The 17715-nt window shown below is 38.7% G+C and overlaps 1 protein-coding gene and 1 pseudogene across 4 annotated transcripts; both read right to left on the bottom strand.

Annotated features, from left to right (window-relative positions):
* Nucleotides 1-2415: 2415 nt before the first annotated feature.
* Nucleotides 2416-4576, bottom strand: LOC113357448 (annotated as a pseudogene).
* Nucleotides 4577-4674: 98 nt separating this feature from the next.
* LOC113357446 (RHOMBOID-like protein 10, chloroplastic) lies at nt 4675-12053 on the bottom strand. 4 transcript variants are annotated; one of them, XM_026600837.1, is made up of 13 exons: nt 11811-12053; nt 11279-11575; nt 10037-10277; nt 9019-9486; nt 7964-8214; nt 7068-7122; nt 6901-6981; nt 6709-6805; nt 6534-6601; nt 6105-6203; nt 5507-5548; nt 5259-5429; nt 4961-5098 (listed from the first exon to the last, which is right to left on the bottom strand). In XM_026600837.1, exons 4-12 carry the CDS (start codon nt 9187-9189, stop codon nt 5274-5276), a joined length of 1020 nt encoding a protein of 339 aa, XP_026456622.1. In that variant the 5' UTR covers nt 9190-9486; nt 10037-10277; nt 11279-11575; nt 11811-12053; the 3' UTR covers nt 4961-5098; nt 5259-5273. The 4 variants fall into 4 exon arrangements, with proteins under 4 accessions (XP_026456624.1, XP_026456622.1, XP_026456621.1 ...); XM_026600836.1 differs by lacking the exons at nt 10037-10277; nt 11279-11575; XM_026600838.1 differs by lacking the exons at nt 10037-10277; nt 11279-11575; nt 11811-12053 and adding an exon at nt 9732-10007.
* Between the last annotated feature and the right edge of the window lie 5662 nt (nt 12054-17715).

The following is a 17715-nucleotide window of genomic DNA, read 5'->3' as shown; positions in this document are numbered from 1 at the left end:
GAACAACTCTATAACTAGTTTCATTTGAGTCTTTTGAACTAGTTGTGTTAAGATGAATAGGGTTGATATGAAAGTGTTCATATGGCTAACTTCGGTTAACTATTGTTGAGCCAACTAGGTGTACACGTTTAGGTACATTTACCCATATTTAAATGAAGGTACATTTCATTTTTTGTAACAAGCTAAGTTCGATCTAACGGTTGAAATATATTAGCTTGAGTATAATCAGGTTTTCATCTAACATTGAATATTGAATCCTTTGTTACCAAGGTAACATTGATTACAAACCCTGATAAGAAGACTATATAAAGGAAAACTCTATCAATTGGGAAAACTAATACCCACACCTCATGTGTGATACTAGTTGCGACTAAAGTCGATTCTCCTTTAACCTAGGTTTTTTCTAAAACCCTCATAGGTTAACGACTTAAAGAGTTCATTGGGATTTTGAAGCTAGACCCAACTATTTTCTCTGTAGTTGCGTGTTCTGATCTTACATTATACTATGGTATTGAGTACTATCTTCTCTAAGATTTGCTCGAGATTAATCTCCGATAAGTAAGATAAAAAGATGTTGCAAACATATTCGTCTCATCGTTTGTGATTCCACAATATCTTGTTCTGCTACCATACGGTTAAGATCATTGTAAGGTGATTGAAATTTCTAGGTTGTTCTTCGGGAATATAAGTCCGGTTTATCAATTGGTTCATGTGCACCTTGATTTATCAAAAGACGGAACAAAACTCGGAGGTATTTATGTGGGAGACAAATTTATCCATTCAATAGAATTTTCTGTGTGAGACAGATTTGTTTATCAAGTCTTCGACTTTGGGTCATATCAACTCTTAGTTGTGGGTGAGATCAGCTAAGGGAATCAAGTGCGTAGTGTTAGAGCATAGATCGGTTGAACCCACCAAGCGTTGGTATGTCAAGTTTGGTTGTCATATTTTAGTGAATCAAAACTCATTTTAAGAGTCGCTTGATTATGTACTAGAGTCAACTTCGTATAGGGTAGCTTGAAAGTATTAAGGTATGAGACATTACAAGTATTGGGAATACTTGAAGAAGTGAAGAAGTAAGAAGATACAACGACAACATCATCCTTCCACTTGAGGTTAGTGATGTTTGACTTGAACTGTTTCATTCTCTAACGTATCTTTCAAGTCGTGCATATTGAAATCAAAATTGCGAAGCATGAACACTCTAGATAGACATAGTATTAAGGAACACAATATGAAGTTTATTGCTTAACCATTAAACTTTGTAGATAAGACATCGACATAATCGTTTAAATGCTATTGTGATTATGTATGGGTATGAGATGAGGATTTCATCCTAGGAAACAATGTTTTACATATGTTTTAAGGAAGTAAGTTCATAAACTTGTTTATGAATCGAAAAGGAAATTTCCAGGCGTTATTGGTATTGTTATTCATTGCATATCTTGTGAACAACCAATATGTGTGATTTAGTAGAACCGCTCATGACTTGTTTGTGTTCTTGGTAAAACTATTCACAAAGGCTTGACTTATGTATTGGTATGACTTTTATTAGTGAAACCAATCTTAAGTAATCACCTGAGATGGTATGATCGAGTTTGTGATTTGTGTATGACCGAATCTGGGTAAACAGGAACCGATCCTAGTAAGAGGTGCAACACATCACAAAGGGGAATCGATCATTGTATGAGGTGCAACAAGTTTGTTGTAGAAAGGGGAACTGATCCTATGGACATGTGCAACACGTATAAGTTAGATACCATATATATGTGGGGAACCGATCCTAGTACCTAGTTAACCGAATTTTGGAAAGCTAGTATGACTATGCACAATACTCACATGGAGGTAGAACCGAAACTTGTTTTCATAGAACCGTTAAACCCATGATTTGTGGTTGAGTATTCTTGATCAATCACATAGTTTTTGAAAGTCAGATGAACCAATTCTAAACTTGTTTGGAAGTGTGGCAAATCAGTTTCAAGGTTGTAAGTATGAAAGACGACTTACAAAGAAATGATGTCGACATACTTTGAACACGTGCAGTAATGTTTATCTTTTATTGTTCAAAGTTATTCCTTAATAGCTAAAGGAAGAAAATCCCAGGATCGAAATATAAATAAGTTAAGAATCTTTTATTTAAGGTTGTTAATTTTATTTTAGGAAAAACGAGAATTAGTAATGTGCATTTACTAGTTAAATGTTTTCCAAAGATATTTTCGGTCAATATTTTGGACAGAGCATTTTCAGGAATTATGGGAACCGAACTTGGAATATATTGCATATCTTGAGAATATTTTCGGTTTTGGAAATCTCTTGGTGTCCAAACTTCCTTGTCTATAAATACTTGAAGTTTGCATTTCTAGCAAACTAATCCTTCGTGACAACAAACTTGAACATCTTTAATGAGTACTCAGATACATCAGTAACCCATTGAAGTTCCCCTTCTATATATATAAGATTTTGAGAAGTACAGATATGCGACCATCTGTGTAGCACTAAGTGCAGCAAGAAGCCAATAGAAGTAATCAAGATGTGCACAATTTAGATTGTCTGAAAACCAACTATGCTGACCATTCTTATTTGTTATTTTCTCAGTAACAAAGATGAGGAACCCACTGAGAAAGCTCCCTATGCCAAAGATTGTAGAGAAAAGCGAAATGCCTATGCTCCTTAAACCACCAGGAACTTGATCGTAAAAAAATTCTTGCAGGCCAACCATGGTGAAGGTATCAGCAAGACCGAACAAAATGTAATGAGGAACCAACCACCATATACTCATAGGAATTGTTGCTTTTGGCATATTAATCAACCCGAAGTCTAAAGCAGTTTGAAGTCTTTTCTTCTCAACAACAGCTGCTATTACCATAGAAAGTGTAGATAAAAACATGCCCGTACCGATTCTCTGAAGCATGGTTATACCATTGGGTTTAGCCGTAAAAGCTCGAGCAAGAGGAACAAACAGACGGTCGTAGATTATAATGAAGAAAACAATGGATAAACTAATGAAGATTTGAAGTGAAGCAGCTGGTATTGACAATGCACCTATTGATCTTTCCATGGTGTTTCCTTGCTTAGTGAAGAAGGTTGAGGACTGAGCATACGCAACTGCATATATTAAACATGTAAACCAGATCGGAACCAAACGTAGCAATGCTTTTGCATCCTCAACTTGGCTAATACTGCATGAGATTCCCGGTTTTATTGTGCCAACAAGATCATTTGACATAATCAACGCTTTGTCCAAAAACCTGCAAATTTGAAAAATTATGGAGATTGCAGCTATTAATTGGTCCAAACTTCATAACAAGATTCCTGACCAATACAATTATTAGCAACCAAATCGTCCATAGATTTCTCTAAAAAGGTTTCTGGACAAGAATCTTGTCAAAAAATTTGAATATTCACTTCCTAAACAAAGTATAGTTGATTACACACTTATCTTACTTGAATTGATGAGCATTGTTGGGTATGTGATCGAAATTCCCGGTTTCAGCCTCCTCAATACTTGTCAATGATGGTGATGAGCGACTTCTCCAATTCTTGGCAGCTAAGGTAAATACGCGAGCTATACTCATCACCGGATTTTCTTGATTCTCTTTCACACTGTATCTGTAACTCTTTGTTCCCAGTAAGAAAATAACCAAAGCTACTACCATAGAAATGCATGGAATGCCAAATCCAAGTCCCCAACTCAAGCTTTCTTGTATGTAATTCAAGGTCAAGTTAGAAAATACCACTACCAAGACATAATCCAAGAGCCCACCAATTGAAAAATGAGCTCAAAGATTTGCATTCTTGTGGGTTTCTTCCATCGAATTGGTTAGCTCCAAATGCTTCTGTACATGGCTTGTACCCAGCTCTACCAAGTGCAACTAGGTACAAAGAAAAGAAGAAAAAGAGGAGTTGAAATGAAGAAGAAGAAGTGGAAGATAGATTGTTGGTAGGGGAAACTGGTAGCCCAAGAGAAGGGATCGTAGCTGACAGCGTTAGCAATCCGAGTCCCTGAACACATCGCATCATTACTGTATAATTAGCAAGAGTTCATGAATTGATCTTATGAATTTTACTCCCTGGAGATGAACAGATGGTAAAAATCAAATCTGTGTGAGAGATAGATAGATAGAGAGAGAGAGAGACGAACCAGTATATAGATGAGAGAAGAGAAGAAGACGGTACGAAATCTGCCAAGATAAGAATCAGCAACGAAGGCTCCAAGAACAGGAAGCATCATAACAACACCATGCCAAACGTTGATATTCTCAGCAGAGGTGGTGGTGGATTGATGAAGAGGACCAGTAATATAAGTCATTAAGTTTGAAGCAATTCCATTGTAAGCAAACATTTCGCAGATTTCAACCCCAATTAGTAGAGAAGCACACTTCCATCCACCATACTTGGATCTATTCACCATCTTTTCTCCTCTGTAATTCACCACGCCTTCTACCTCGGCCTCATCTTCAGCTTCACTACTCTCTCCTCTGAAAACACCGTTTTTTAACAATAACGGTTCAAAACTCTCGTCAACAACCGCAAAACCTTTGGATGAAGCCACCATGTATTCTCTGTTTCAGAAAGAAGCTTACAGAACTCGTAATATAAGTATGAAGTGAGCCTTGAAATTGCCTTTAAATAGCAGAAATAAGAATAAAAATCAAACAAGATTGAATTCAAAGGTCCACATCTAAATTTATGCTTTCTTCACTTTATATATAAAATTGTATTATTTGAAGAATTTACTTGTCAAAGATACATTGAATAGGAACCATGAAATACTATAGTTGACACACAAGTGAGGGTTCTGGATGCTATACCATAATAGAGTACAAAAATAATTTAGAGATCTATGATTTTCTCCAGTCTTCCTGATACCCCAAGGTCCTCAACTGAGTAGGCTGAGTAGCCAACTTTGACCATGCCCATGTCTTGATTGCAGATCAGTCCAGGCCAGGGTATTTTATCATATGCTCCTCCTTTTGGTGATATAAGAAAGCGGGGCCTTGTCAACAAAAACTGATTTGCCATCGCTAGTTCTACCTTCATACGCCCATGCAGGTCCCACAAACCATGATATAGCTGCTCCACCCAACAGCCCTCCCAGCTGAAAAAAATTAAAGTAATCACATCTTTCCATGAGTAGAAGAAAGATTAGGACATAATTGACACACGCTGTACTCCCAGCTAAACAGAAACTCCATATACTACTCGTCAAATATAACCTACGAGGAGGAACCCCCCTCTAGTGGTATCTATAACATTACCTCATAAGGGAAGGTCTAGGGATTGATTCTCATTGCCCTCCCTGAATGAAGGGAGGTGGAGGGGGTCTTAAGTGGGGTACTAAGTAGGTTAAGGGGGTCTGGAGAGCTGAGCCAGCAGTGGAGCCAGCTCAGCAGGCGGGATCTGCTGCCCAGGGGCCGGCACAGCTTTACCTGTATCAATTTAAAAATAAACAATAAAAGACAGTTTCTAACTAGCATATATCAGTTGGTCTGCAGATCACACTTACATGGCCCCAGTTATCTATTCCTTTAGATAACAAACCGATAACCTGCAAAAACGTATAAAATAATCATGATTATTCATTTGATCTGAAGTTCCAGGTAAGTTGGCAAATATGACAAACTAAACAAACACAAACATTATTCGGACCAAATCAGAAACTGAAGATTTTTTTTTGTGCTTGTGATGTGTTGCTGCTTATTGACTACAAATGACAAATAATGCCTTGTCTTCCATATCGTTACTAGAGCTATGCGGGCCATAGCACATAAGACCATAAAAATGTTACTATACTGAGCTCTTAATTTGGCAAAGTACATGAACATATTTGACATGTCTTAGATGCCTCTGAGACTTAGAGAAACACAACCAGCTTGGTGAAATATCACTGCGCAACAGAATATGTATGCAGACTTGCATGTGTTTCGAATTAAAAGAAAAAACAAATCATACGTATTCTTTAGTTTTAAGTATATATTCTGAATGTAGTATAATAGCTAATTCAACTAAGTTTATTCAAGGATAATGTGATCAACTTCTTACTAAGCTAATTCAAGTTGAGAAACAGTTCATCACTCAGAAAAACTTTAGACAATAGAGCGTACCATGTTTAGGGCAATCACTTGTGCCACATGCTGCAACATTTCTTTCCTATTTCCAACAAGACTTTTATGCCTCAAGACAAACACAGCAAAGGACCCAACCTGATCATTGCATAAAAAGTTAACAACCACATAGTAGTTCGAGTATATGAGTCCTACATTAACTAATCAATATTATAACGCCGGAGACGTCAAACCTTTTTGACCAACTGTAGTCCCAGAGCAGACAAAAAAGGATCAGAAATACAAGAAATCTTAAGGACCAGCAACAGTTCGTCATAGTAACTAAGCAGGTGTCTCAAGAATTACTTAATAGCTAGCTTGTTACCCTTTAAGTGACATCATAACTGGTTTATAATAAATGAAAATATCTTATACAGTTAATATCTTATAAAATTGATAAGAACATGAAATAAACTTGAGAAAACTTACCAGTCCAAAGATGGCCCCAGAAGCACCAACCGCAGGTGCTGGACAGAACCAATAACTCATTGCAGAACCTAATTCTCTTAAAACTCACAAATCAGGGCACTAACAAAATAACAGATGCTGGTATAGACATAAATGAAAGCATCCACATTATACTATAGAAGGTATTGAGCTGTACTTGTCACTGCTGAAGTAAAATAAACTGACAGAAATCTTCCTGCGCCACTGATACTCTCGACTGTGGGACCAATGGAGTTCAAGGAATAGCAGTTAATCTGGTAAGGAGAAGAAAAGGCACTATTCAAGACAACCGAAGTACAGAGTAGCTGACTGTAATCTCAAGTTCGACAGTGCAAGTGGAGAAGCAAACCATCAGATGCCCAATATTTGCATGAAGCAACGATGACGTGGCGAACCTCCAAAATTGTCCTTTGTCTATGAGGCTGTTAATCTGTATAGGGTAAAATTCTGTAACTCAGATTGCCCCAACAAAATGAAATCTCATGACTCTAAAACAAGGAGTTGCAGTATTCCAACCTTCGCTCCCCACAACATGAGCTTCCCATGAGTTGCCATTTGTGCCACAAAAAATCTGAGTAAAAGAAGGGTGACGAACATCAACAAATAAAACACATGTCTGCTTACTAGTTTAAAAGAGTCCAAAAGGATAAATTGATGGTGATGCTGTGTAGGTGGGTGGTTTTGTGACGGCAATGGCGGCAGCTACACAGCCTACACCGCACAATTAGTGATTAGATATGTTGATTGGTGGTGATGTATGGTGAGGCAGATGGAGCAGATATATTTTTTCACATCTCAAATTGCAAGTGGTTGGTTCTGGAGGTAAAATGGTGATGGTATGGGCCGTATGGCAATGAAGGTTGATAAATAATGTACTGCTGATATGGATGGTGCTGGAGGTTGTAGCGAGTAACATTGAGATGAACAACTTATAATTATCAGGATATATAATTACGTTCAGGGATAAAACATCTCAAGTCGAAAGAATAATATTCTAAGCTTTCTGGCAAAGGGAACCATGAAGTGGTCCTTCAAACATTTCAATATGAGGATATCACAAGCCAACTTCTAAATTAACTAAGTCCAAAAGCTACTTCTAGAAAATCTGGCCTTGTTCCTGAATGCGCAACCAAAACAAGAAAATTGAGTACGCAAGAAACTATATTTAACATCAGGTGACATATGGACGTTCATCGTCAATCAAATGTCTATGGTTCTGAACTCAATATCCAAAGTCTAGGTCGTTTATGTTACAAGGACTTTGTACCAGATAACCTGTTAGCATTTTTGCATTTCCTGAGTAGTTACAAACGAATTGACACTATAACTCATGCCATGATTTTTTTCATCATTAAGTCGAGCATCGACGCCATAATAACAGGAATACAACACTTTACAGATAGGGAACTTACAAGACATGAAGTCCAAGCAGGACATTTGTCCATAGTCGTCCATTAAAGGAATTTCTTCTAGCTGTCTCCAAATCTGAATGCCCCTTACTTACACTGTGCTTTTCATTTTCTTTTCCGCTAAAAAAACTTATGCAAGATGAGCGTGTAGATGAGAAACTAGATAGTTCAAGAAAACCAGCACCTTCAAATAAGCTTTTCCTTCCACACCAGACTTCTTTGGATCCGAATACATGACTAAAATGAGAGAGTCCCTGTCGATAAGGACAAATAAGATGAGGACCAAAAATCTAAGCAAAGCCGGCAAGCAATAACATTGGAATCATTGTCATGCTGATCAATATTGTTTCCAAGGAAGCAATATGAGCAACTTCTAATTTGAGATATTATTTTAAAATTAATTTGGACCATATTGAGCCTATAACAACTATAATAAGTAAGACCAGTAAAGATAAGCTGTAGTTAAACAGATTGTTACATATATCTCCAACAAAAAACAAGTGTCCTACAAGTAGAAAATATATTTGGCTGTGTAACGACGCTTTGTTTTCCAAAAGTCCACCAAATGGACATAATACCGACATTCTCGTGACAGACACGCGTGGAAACTGTAGAAGCTCTGCTAGCTGTTAAACTTAAATATTTTAGCAATTTAGTTCTACAAAGCTTGAAACTTTAGAGGAAGCCTGAAATGAAAGAGAAGACAGAAAAATAAGGTTCCGTTTCTTCTATATATATAAGCCTGGAGGTAGCCATTTTATTTTCGTACGAAGAATACATAACCTAACCCTCTCTCTTGTGTCTGCATTTATTATTTTTGGGTCACTGTGTCAAAATACCTGTATTAATACCCGATACCTGCAGGCGTACCGGTATCATTGTTACACTGGTTTCATTCCATTCCCATGTAAGTTTATTATGTAATAGCTTAATATAAGATGAAAGAATAACTCAACCCTCTCAAACAAAGTGAATTATAAGAAAATTAATGGCTATCTATGTTCCTTAATAACTTTATGCAAATTCTTTGTGATTAAATTCAGAGTAAGAACGCGTACCTTGAAAGAGGAGCTAAGAATAGCACCTAAACGTAGATTATGTTTGCGACTGGAATGGTGAAGAACCTCACCAAGACGAAGAGCAGTAGCAGTGCCGATCAGGTAGACTGGTGTTGAACAATTATTGGATACTGGAAACTGGGAGAATGGCATTGGAAGAGCTCCCCCCATTTCTTCTCTCTTGTAAAGGATGTTTACACTGTAAACGGTGATAAAGAACCTTTTTTAGTTCCTCTTGCTGCTAACTAGTTTCAGTGAGGGCCGTGACTAGGGAGACGTTGCTAAAACCGGCTTGATAAATGGGTTTCAGATGGATAAGAAGACTAGACAGAGATGACAAAAACAATGGCTTTGATAGCTCTATGGTGAGTGTTGAGTACTTTTTGAATGCAAGATATCCAGTGAAAAATATGGTGAAGAATAATGACACCAAAACTGCATATCCGGCTTTTCACTGCAGCTTTAGCCCTGTAAATGAAAACAGATTGAGATGAAACAATAACTAACCTAAGAAGGTTCCTCAATATTAAATAATTACTCCAAACTTAAGAAGGAGAATAAAATACGGCTACTTCATCACAAGATCTAAGTACTGCAACTAATGTTTTAAACACAGATACTAAATTTCTTAAGAAGTCTCCGGGGTATTTTTCCCCCTCTCTTTTTCTCTTTCATTATATAAATATATATCTATTCTGTAAACTAAGGCATACCATACTCATAATTGTGTGATTCTATTTATTAACCCCATATACCATGAGACCTCTAAACCAAGATGCATGCTACCCTGGACAATCGTGAAACATGTGAATGAGTGAGGCAGGCGAGCCAGTTGCATATAAATTGTTAAGAAAAGTTTGATCCTGGAACGCATCCATTTTTCTGATCCATCTTTGCTCTTTCACCACAATAACCACCATGTCACTGTGGAAAAAACCTCATCGACTTAAACTCTGACGGGTTTGACCACACTCCAGAATTACGATGTAGTTCCACAGGTTTACCAGCAAGCGTATACCTGTTGTCCCTTCATATCCCCCTAGGTTGAGTGGGATAAAGGCTGCAACATACAGTGTTTCCTCGACAACTGCTAGGAAGCAGATAAGGTCATTGATGTCACCTCCTATACGTTTCTGTCGTTGCCACCTTTGGAGCAAGCTCACACTGAGCCTTTCTTAAGACACTGGGATTGGTGAGTAGGAGTGAAAGAGCCATGTACACGTCACTCAAGTGCTGTCTTAGGAAGCTAGGATGAGGTTCTGCAAAATTGACAAACTTAATTATATCAACTTTTTCTACAAAATCAACTCTGGCAAAAATGCTAAATTAAACCCAGAAAGCAAAAAAAAACTACAGATTTTGTCCAACCGAAGCTAAAGCTACTTGATTGTAAGTTAATTGTAATGTCCCTCTCTCCCTTAGTCCCTTCCAAATAGAGTTGGCACGACTGAACTTTGAGCAATGTACAACTCTTAACTCCTAGGCAAAGAATGGTAAAAAAAGCTTTTCCGTGAATCATTTCATATAACTTTTACCGATTTGTAATCCAGTCTAGTAACTATCCAAGTGCTAGATATGACCATCTTTCCATTTCAGCCTTCATTTTAGAGATTCAGATTTTTTTTTTTTTGGATGCATTCCAAGGACAGCGGAATCCCCAAGTTATAAAACCATGCTTTAGAAGGACCACATCATTACAACTTCAAAAGGACCAAACAACTGAACAGCATAGCTTAAAGATTTGAATGGATTATCCATACGACATTATCAACAAAAGCGTCAATTCAATTCCTAATAACTTACTCAGTCTCATTTCTTACTAGCTACAGAAAATGCTGCGAAGACTACTCTATAAAGCAGGGGGGCATAAGACTAAAGTATAGAATATAACTATGGGAACTGAAGATTTTAAACCAAAACTACTGGTGAAAATGCTTTGAGAAAATACTTAATGTGCTGCACAGCGCCTATTTTACAATAATTTACAGTAGCGACTTTTGACTTTTTATGTAATGTTGATGTTGCTATCATCTAATTCTATTTCTCTTCTATCTAATGTAAGCATGTCATTTGTCCTACTTGATCAATTACATAGATATCTCAGATTCAAAACTCTGCAACTGCCCTCCTTTTTTGGAAAAAAAAGAAGAGAGAAGTACACATTCATTTTAGGCAGAACTAAATAAGCATAGAGCTAAAATTGGAACATATTGAAATAATGCATGTTAAAACTTGTGAATTTTGAAAATATTCGACTGACCTTAGCATACTCTTCAGGCTCAGGAGCTTCCTTATCATACTTGTTCACAAACTTTTCCAAGAAAGACTTGTAAGATATTTCTACCATTATTGTAGTAGTTATTGAGTGAAGTTCCTTCTTAATCAGACCCTTTGGAAAGCAGAATACATATAACCAAACACCGTGATCTCCTCTTTTCCAACCCAATTGATCCATTAGGAAATACATTGTTGCCATTATCTTCTTCATACAGTAAGGAGTATCTCTAATTACTGTTTAAATTTAATTAAGTTGTATCCCAAGTTGATTTGATCATCACTATCAATAAATGAATAGTTAGGGTTCTGAGAGAAAAACAATGGACACTTTTGATGAGTTTTGAGATGTTGGGCAACTGAATGTTAAGATGAATTACCAAGACAAAGGTTATCCATAATCAAGACTATTGTAAAAACCAGAGGCAAATCCAGTAAACAATTGGAAAACATAATCTATTGCTAACACAATATAGATGCTGATTTCAGTGATACTATAAAGGGATTTCAGGGTATACCTCTTCTGGAATGATTGACACTGCTTCTCTTTCTTCAGGGACCAATTTCTTGTGGAGTGAGGTTTAGAAAATTAGGATTTTTTCGCTCAAATTTCTTGCTTTTATTGCTGGTGCAGGATGGGCCAAAAGAAGCCCTCTGTATTTAATTCGACGGTTCTTCTAGTTTTAGCGGATGCCCATGAGAGATTAACTTTCACCTCTCTCACCGGCAGTGAGCATTTGGGACAGAATCCGCGGATTCAATCCGACCCATCCGTTTTTTTTTTTGCAGACACGTATCCGCTATGTATATAAATGGACAGCACGCGGGTGCAGTATGTGCGATTCAACGGATTTTGGATTGATGCCGATGTTCTCTTAAAACTCTTTTGGACGCCCTCTCTTGTTACACTGAGAATACGAAGTTTTCGTAAAATATGGACGTAAAATATTTGTTTGAGCTGGCACTATGGAGGGGTTCATCCACTCCATATCCCTCAATTTCCCTAAAACCAAAAACGCAATTCATATGGTCTTCCAAATCCGTACTCATGTAGGGATATTAATCTCTTTCCCTACATGGATGATCACATCTGATCACGTTTGTAGGGAAGGGACACCACACGACTACTCAGTAGCCGTTTATATTTACGCTTTACGCATATAGAGTGGCCGTATTACTGTTGATACGGTTACTTGTTGATACATGAAAATAATTATCCTTAGAAAAGGAGTCCCCTTAACCTATTAGGGATCCCTTCTAGGATAAAGAAACTTGGGGACTAGACCTAACCGACAAGGTTGGGATATCTCTAGCCCATGAAAGAGCATGTTAGGTTAGTTGGACTTTGGTCCAAGGAAGAAAAAAAGCCTCTTAGGGTTTACTAATAACTTAAAAGAAAAAAAATGGTAGTTTCGTAATAAATTGATTTTATGGGTGCTTATCCATAAGAGGAGGAGGAGGGATTATTATAAAAGGGGAGAAAAGATATTTAGGAAGGCATTATTAACTCACCCATTCTCTCTCTCCATCTCTAAGGCTAACCCCTATGGGCTAGATTGGAGTGCTAGATTGACCAAAAAGTGTTGCAAAAAAAGTGTTGGAAAAAAGTTAACAGTGATAGTTGATAGTTCTCTCACCTAGCAAGTGCTCGCAGTCCAACTATCAGCGAGATTGAAACGTCTAACCGTTCGGCGCTCAAAAAGTGACATAAACGTCAAACCATTCGGCGCTCTATATATTTTACTAATTTTTGAGAGAGAATATGATGGAGAGAGAAGAAAAAGAGGGAGAGAGATAGGGAAAAAAGAGGAAGAACATGATGGAGGGAGGAAAAAAAGGGAGAAAGAGGAAAAAATTGGAGAGAAAAAGGAAAAAAAATGGAGAGAGAAAGATAATGATTAGTTTTTAAAAAAAATAAAATTATGTAGCGCCGAACCATCCGGCGTTTAGCGTTGTTATATTCAGCATTTCGCTGCTAGATTAGCAATACCATATGACTTAGGAGGTTGTCCAGACTGACGCGGATGGCCAATCTAACAGCTAGATATCTAGCCCATAAGACTAAGCCTAAGGGAGTGGACTTGTTATGGTTTGGATTTGCTTCTCTTTCCACTTTTACCCTATCAATATTGCGACCAAAATGGGAGAAGTTGAGTTTCTCGCGCAGCAAGACCCGTCCACCCGAACCCTCACAACTTCACACTTCTCTTACCTCATCTTTCCGCGTTTCAACTTCACCTCTCCACTCTCACATTTCATTACCCGCTCAACAACCCCCTTTTTCTTCTTTAACTTCTCTACCGGACCACAACTGCTCCACTACGTCAACACCGCTCAACCCCATCACCAGCGCGACCCAACTACATCAGCGCTTACCTACACATCTCATCTTCTAATCTTCCGAGCAGCCTTGTCTTATCCGCGGCGAGTCACACTAGCAGCCGCTTCATCCACTTCCGATGGCACCCAACTCAATCAACATCGCTTATCTCTTCTTCATGTCCGGATGACTGAATCGAGCACCAACCAGATCCAAATAGGAAATTGACTACCATCAACTCCGAGGAACAATATCCGATCGGTACAGCAAAGCTCCGCGCCAACCACCGCCGCTTCACCACATCAGCGTCGTCCGCTAAACAAGGCGGCTTCTTCTTCCTTCCTCTCGGATCAACCATCACTCCTTCTTTGCCCTTTCTGAGGAACAATACCAACAACAAATCAGAGATTCATCAACAAAAATCAATCAAACAGATAAGTTCAATTTACTTGTTATCATTTATTGCAATAATCAATTAATTTTGAAATTGTTTTCGAAAAAACATTTTAGGGTTTTCGTAAACTCAAACCCGAGTTTCCTTCTGTTTTTACGATCTAAATTGAAACCCAAGATCCAATTTGTTATCATTTTGAGTAAAAAAACCTTTAGAATCGCAAAATGTTATGGAGTTGCTCTTCGTTGAAGAGTTTGTATATATCAATCTTTCATCGTAATTGAAAATTAGACTTCAGTTTTGAAACAGCATTGCTGAACATTGAAAGCCCGTCAAACAATTTTGAATTTGATTCACTTTCGATTTTTTCGTCTAACCTGCACTTATACCGTGTCTGAAACGAATCGCTTCAGTTTTTGAATGTAACGAAGTAATAAGGCATTTAACTGTTAACTTTCAGTTACTAATTAAGAAAACGTGGTTCCCTGTTTCCAGAATCGGCTATGAAAGCATCTTATATCGGATCTCAATTGATGAAGAAGAAAGTCACAGGGTAGTAGCAGCGCAAGACTTAATCTCATCAGTGCTACTTGACCGCATCATCATCACCTCTTTTCCTCCTTCAAACCCTTAACGTAGCATACCTCCAGCAGAAAACGCTAGAACAAAGCCCTCAAGGCACCTGCCTTATCTCACAAAAGGCTAAGTATCATTTTATCTAACTCAGTTGCATGCTTCAAATGGTAACTTGCATATAATTTGTTGCCAGGAGCTGGGTGTTTGAATGTTTGCTTTGCTTGGGTGATTACTTCCCATGTTGCAGTCATGATATCGGTTTGTAGAAAGCTAGGAATACTCAGACCCTTATGCAGCTTGTACATATCGGTTATTAATTTAGAAATAAATCAAATTTCAAATCCAAAAGCAGTGTAGCTAGGTCTCTGTTACCCATCAACGGGACTTGCTTGAAATTATCGATTGCATTTAAGTTTAAATTATTCTTAATCGTTACTGTCAATTGAGAATTGTCTTAGCTACTTGGATATAACAGTAGGCGTAACCAAATTTCTGTTCCTGAACTGCAATTACTAATCAAATTATATTTTCTCGATCCCTGAGAAACATGCAAGTACGTAACAGCCAAGCAAGGCTTTCCGGAGAAGCATGGTGCATTGGACAAACTCAACAGTCGACATAATTGTGGAGTCAGAGACGCGCATGTAAGGCAGAAGAAGTTAATTGTGGAGTCAGAGACGCGCATGTAAGGCAGAAGAAGTTTAGTTCTAGCACGTGGTCATGGATCCTCTTACAAGCGTGAAAATCAGTAAAGTTGGGGGAGACAACAAGATCTGTTGAAGAATCCGCGACAATCTGAACCTATTGAGAGAATCCAGGCAACTTCAAATTTGTAAGATCGAGGGACTAACGCGAATAGGCGAGCTCTAGTCCCGACTGCAGCAGTAAAAGCTCAAAGGAAATCATGGCAAAACCATTTCTCTGCCGCAATATAGAGTCGATTCGCAATGAGTACGAGCTGAACTCTCAAAGAACAACACTCAACCTCAGAACCATCTGTGAATGGATACTGAGTCACAATAAACACACCAATAGGTCGATCGCCTGAACTCCACAGCTTTCTAGCACCATTTTTATCTACCAGCTTCCAGACAAGAATTATCCGCCAAACACTGGCAAATTCCCATAAGGCTAAATTCCTCTACAAACAATGAAGAATGAAGGTTTTGCTGATGGGAAACAATTGACAAGGGACAGAGCTCAAATTTGGTTCAAGCAGAAGGGTTTCCGCTTAACGAAGCTGTAAAGGAGATCGAGAGGAATTGGTGAATGTTGATAAAGAATCAGGACAAATTTACAGTTGAGAATTTGTGTATCAGATGGAGTTAGTGGTGTTGTTGAATTCTGCAGTTTGGAGCTGAAGCTGTGGTAATAAAGCGGATGGCATCGCAGGGATGTTGAAGATGTATGGTAGGATTGTAGGTACTGTGTTAGCCTCTGTTTGATGCTGAGTGTGATGGAGGATAACTCGAGTTACGCTTGAACTAAAGTGAAGAAGAGCTGATTATTACAGAGAAGTGCAAGAAGAGGATGAACGTCACAGCTGAAATCCTGGCAGTAAAGTGGGTATCGCAAGCGGAACTAGCGACACTGAGAATTCTAGAGTGAATTGCAAGTGGTTGAGAAGCATTGTTGGCTGGAACGCATGTGGTCTTGTTTGTGACGGGAGATGCAGAGCTGCAAGAATTGAACTAAAGAAAGTGGGCTATAATCGTTGGAAGTCGAGGATCCATGATGAAGATCAGTGAAGAAATCAAGAGTTAAGTTGATTGAGAAAGTTCAGTAGTTGTAGCTTGACCCCAACAATGATACTACACTGACTGCCGCTTCACAACACCAGCTTACCTCTGACATCCGCGGATACACAATACTACATCAGTAAAAGCTTGGTTTTGCATCCACGTTTCTTACCAGCCGCCAAGGGTCGAAGGCTAGATGAGCGCACCGCATCGACTCAGGACCTAATCCCATCAGCACTACTTGACTGCACCAGCGCTCCCTCCACATAACAGACCTCCAGCAGGAGGCGCCAGGCCAAAGCCCTCAAGACGCCCGTCTCATCTCATAAAAGGCTAAGTGTTATCTTGTTTAACTCAACTGCATTTCTCAAATGATAACTTGCACATGGTTTATCTCTTGGAACTACTAGTTACAGTGTTGGTCATTAGCGAGGATGCTTAGATGTATCCGCGTTCTATATTCCATTTCGTTGAGCAACTTTGTTAGGGCTCTAGTTAACTATACCCTATCCCTGTGAATGAGCATCTTTTCAAAATGTATACCTTATTATATTTTGCGGTCTTGAAGCCATGAATGCATTTACGTATTTAGGCGGTCATGGAGAGCAGTCGAGTTGTTGTAGGCTTTATTTAATGCATACTACGTATTCTGTCGCTTATGCTCATTGACACCGCTAGCTTGTTCTATTGCTTGTTGCTACTGATGATTTCAATCAGGAAAAGAGTCACACTAGAGGAGGTCATCACTCAGGATGTGTTAGATGGATGTCTATGGATACCGTCGTCACCATCGGGATTAGTGTTAGCAAACACCACAGTAACACAGCGCGTGATCTCACTAGCGTCGCTTCTCTCCTCATACCTTTAACGCATGATCCTGCCGCCACCAGCTCCGCTACTGACAACAGCACCGGCACCTTCCATTCATAGCTGTGACCAACTCAACTCGTGAGAGCACCACCAGCGCCTGTCCTCTCTATGAAACTACCAATCCGACTCTGAGAGCTGCAGGCGTCTATGTATGACTGCACCACTCGATTGCTTCAACACCACTTGGCTATACCAGCGCCACATAGTGCCAATTTCCTCTCAGGTGAGCCCCAAGCAATGACGAAGAGAAGTTATTAATGAGTACATGGTACAATATATCCAGAAATTTCGTAAAAGAACAAAGCCATCATCAAGATCCTTCATGCACTGGCGTCACAAAGGGCTCGACGCGTGACTTAATGCATAGCCGCAAAGCCGCTACCCATGCTCCGAGAATATGAAAAGCTTCAAACCTCTTCGAAAAGATAAGTACCTACTGTCTTTGCTTATTCTCACTTAGCATTTATCTTATGATCCTTGGTTGTTTTAGAATACAAACATGTGCATTTTGAGATTACTTAGAC

Source organism: Papaver somniferum, chromosome 3 (genome assembly GCF_003573695.1).
Source record: "Papaver somniferum cultivar HN1 chromosome 3, ASM357369v1, whole genome shotgun sequence".
Lineage (NCBI taxonomy): Eukaryota > Viridiplantae > Streptophyta > Magnoliopsida > Ranunculales > Papaveraceae > Papaver > Papaver somniferum.
The sequence above is the reverse complement of the archived record's forward strand: the minus strand, read 5'-3'. Positions and strand labels throughout refer to the sequence as shown.

Bases quoted from the DNA above. Each gene is read 5' to 3' on its own strand.
- LOC113357446 (XM_026600837.1), bottom strand. From the start codon at position 9,189: ATGGGGGGAGCTCTTCCAATGCCATTCTCCCAGTTTCCAGTATCCAAT. The intron at 8,215-9,018 runs GTACGCGTTCTT...CCTTATCGACAG, and splicing joins TTCTTAGCTCCTCTTTCAAG to GGACTCTCTCATTTTAGTCA. The intron at 6,602-6,708 runs GTACAGCTCAAT...TAAGAGAATTAG, and splicing joins TTTTACTTCAGCAGTGACAA to GTTCTGCAATGAGTTATTGG.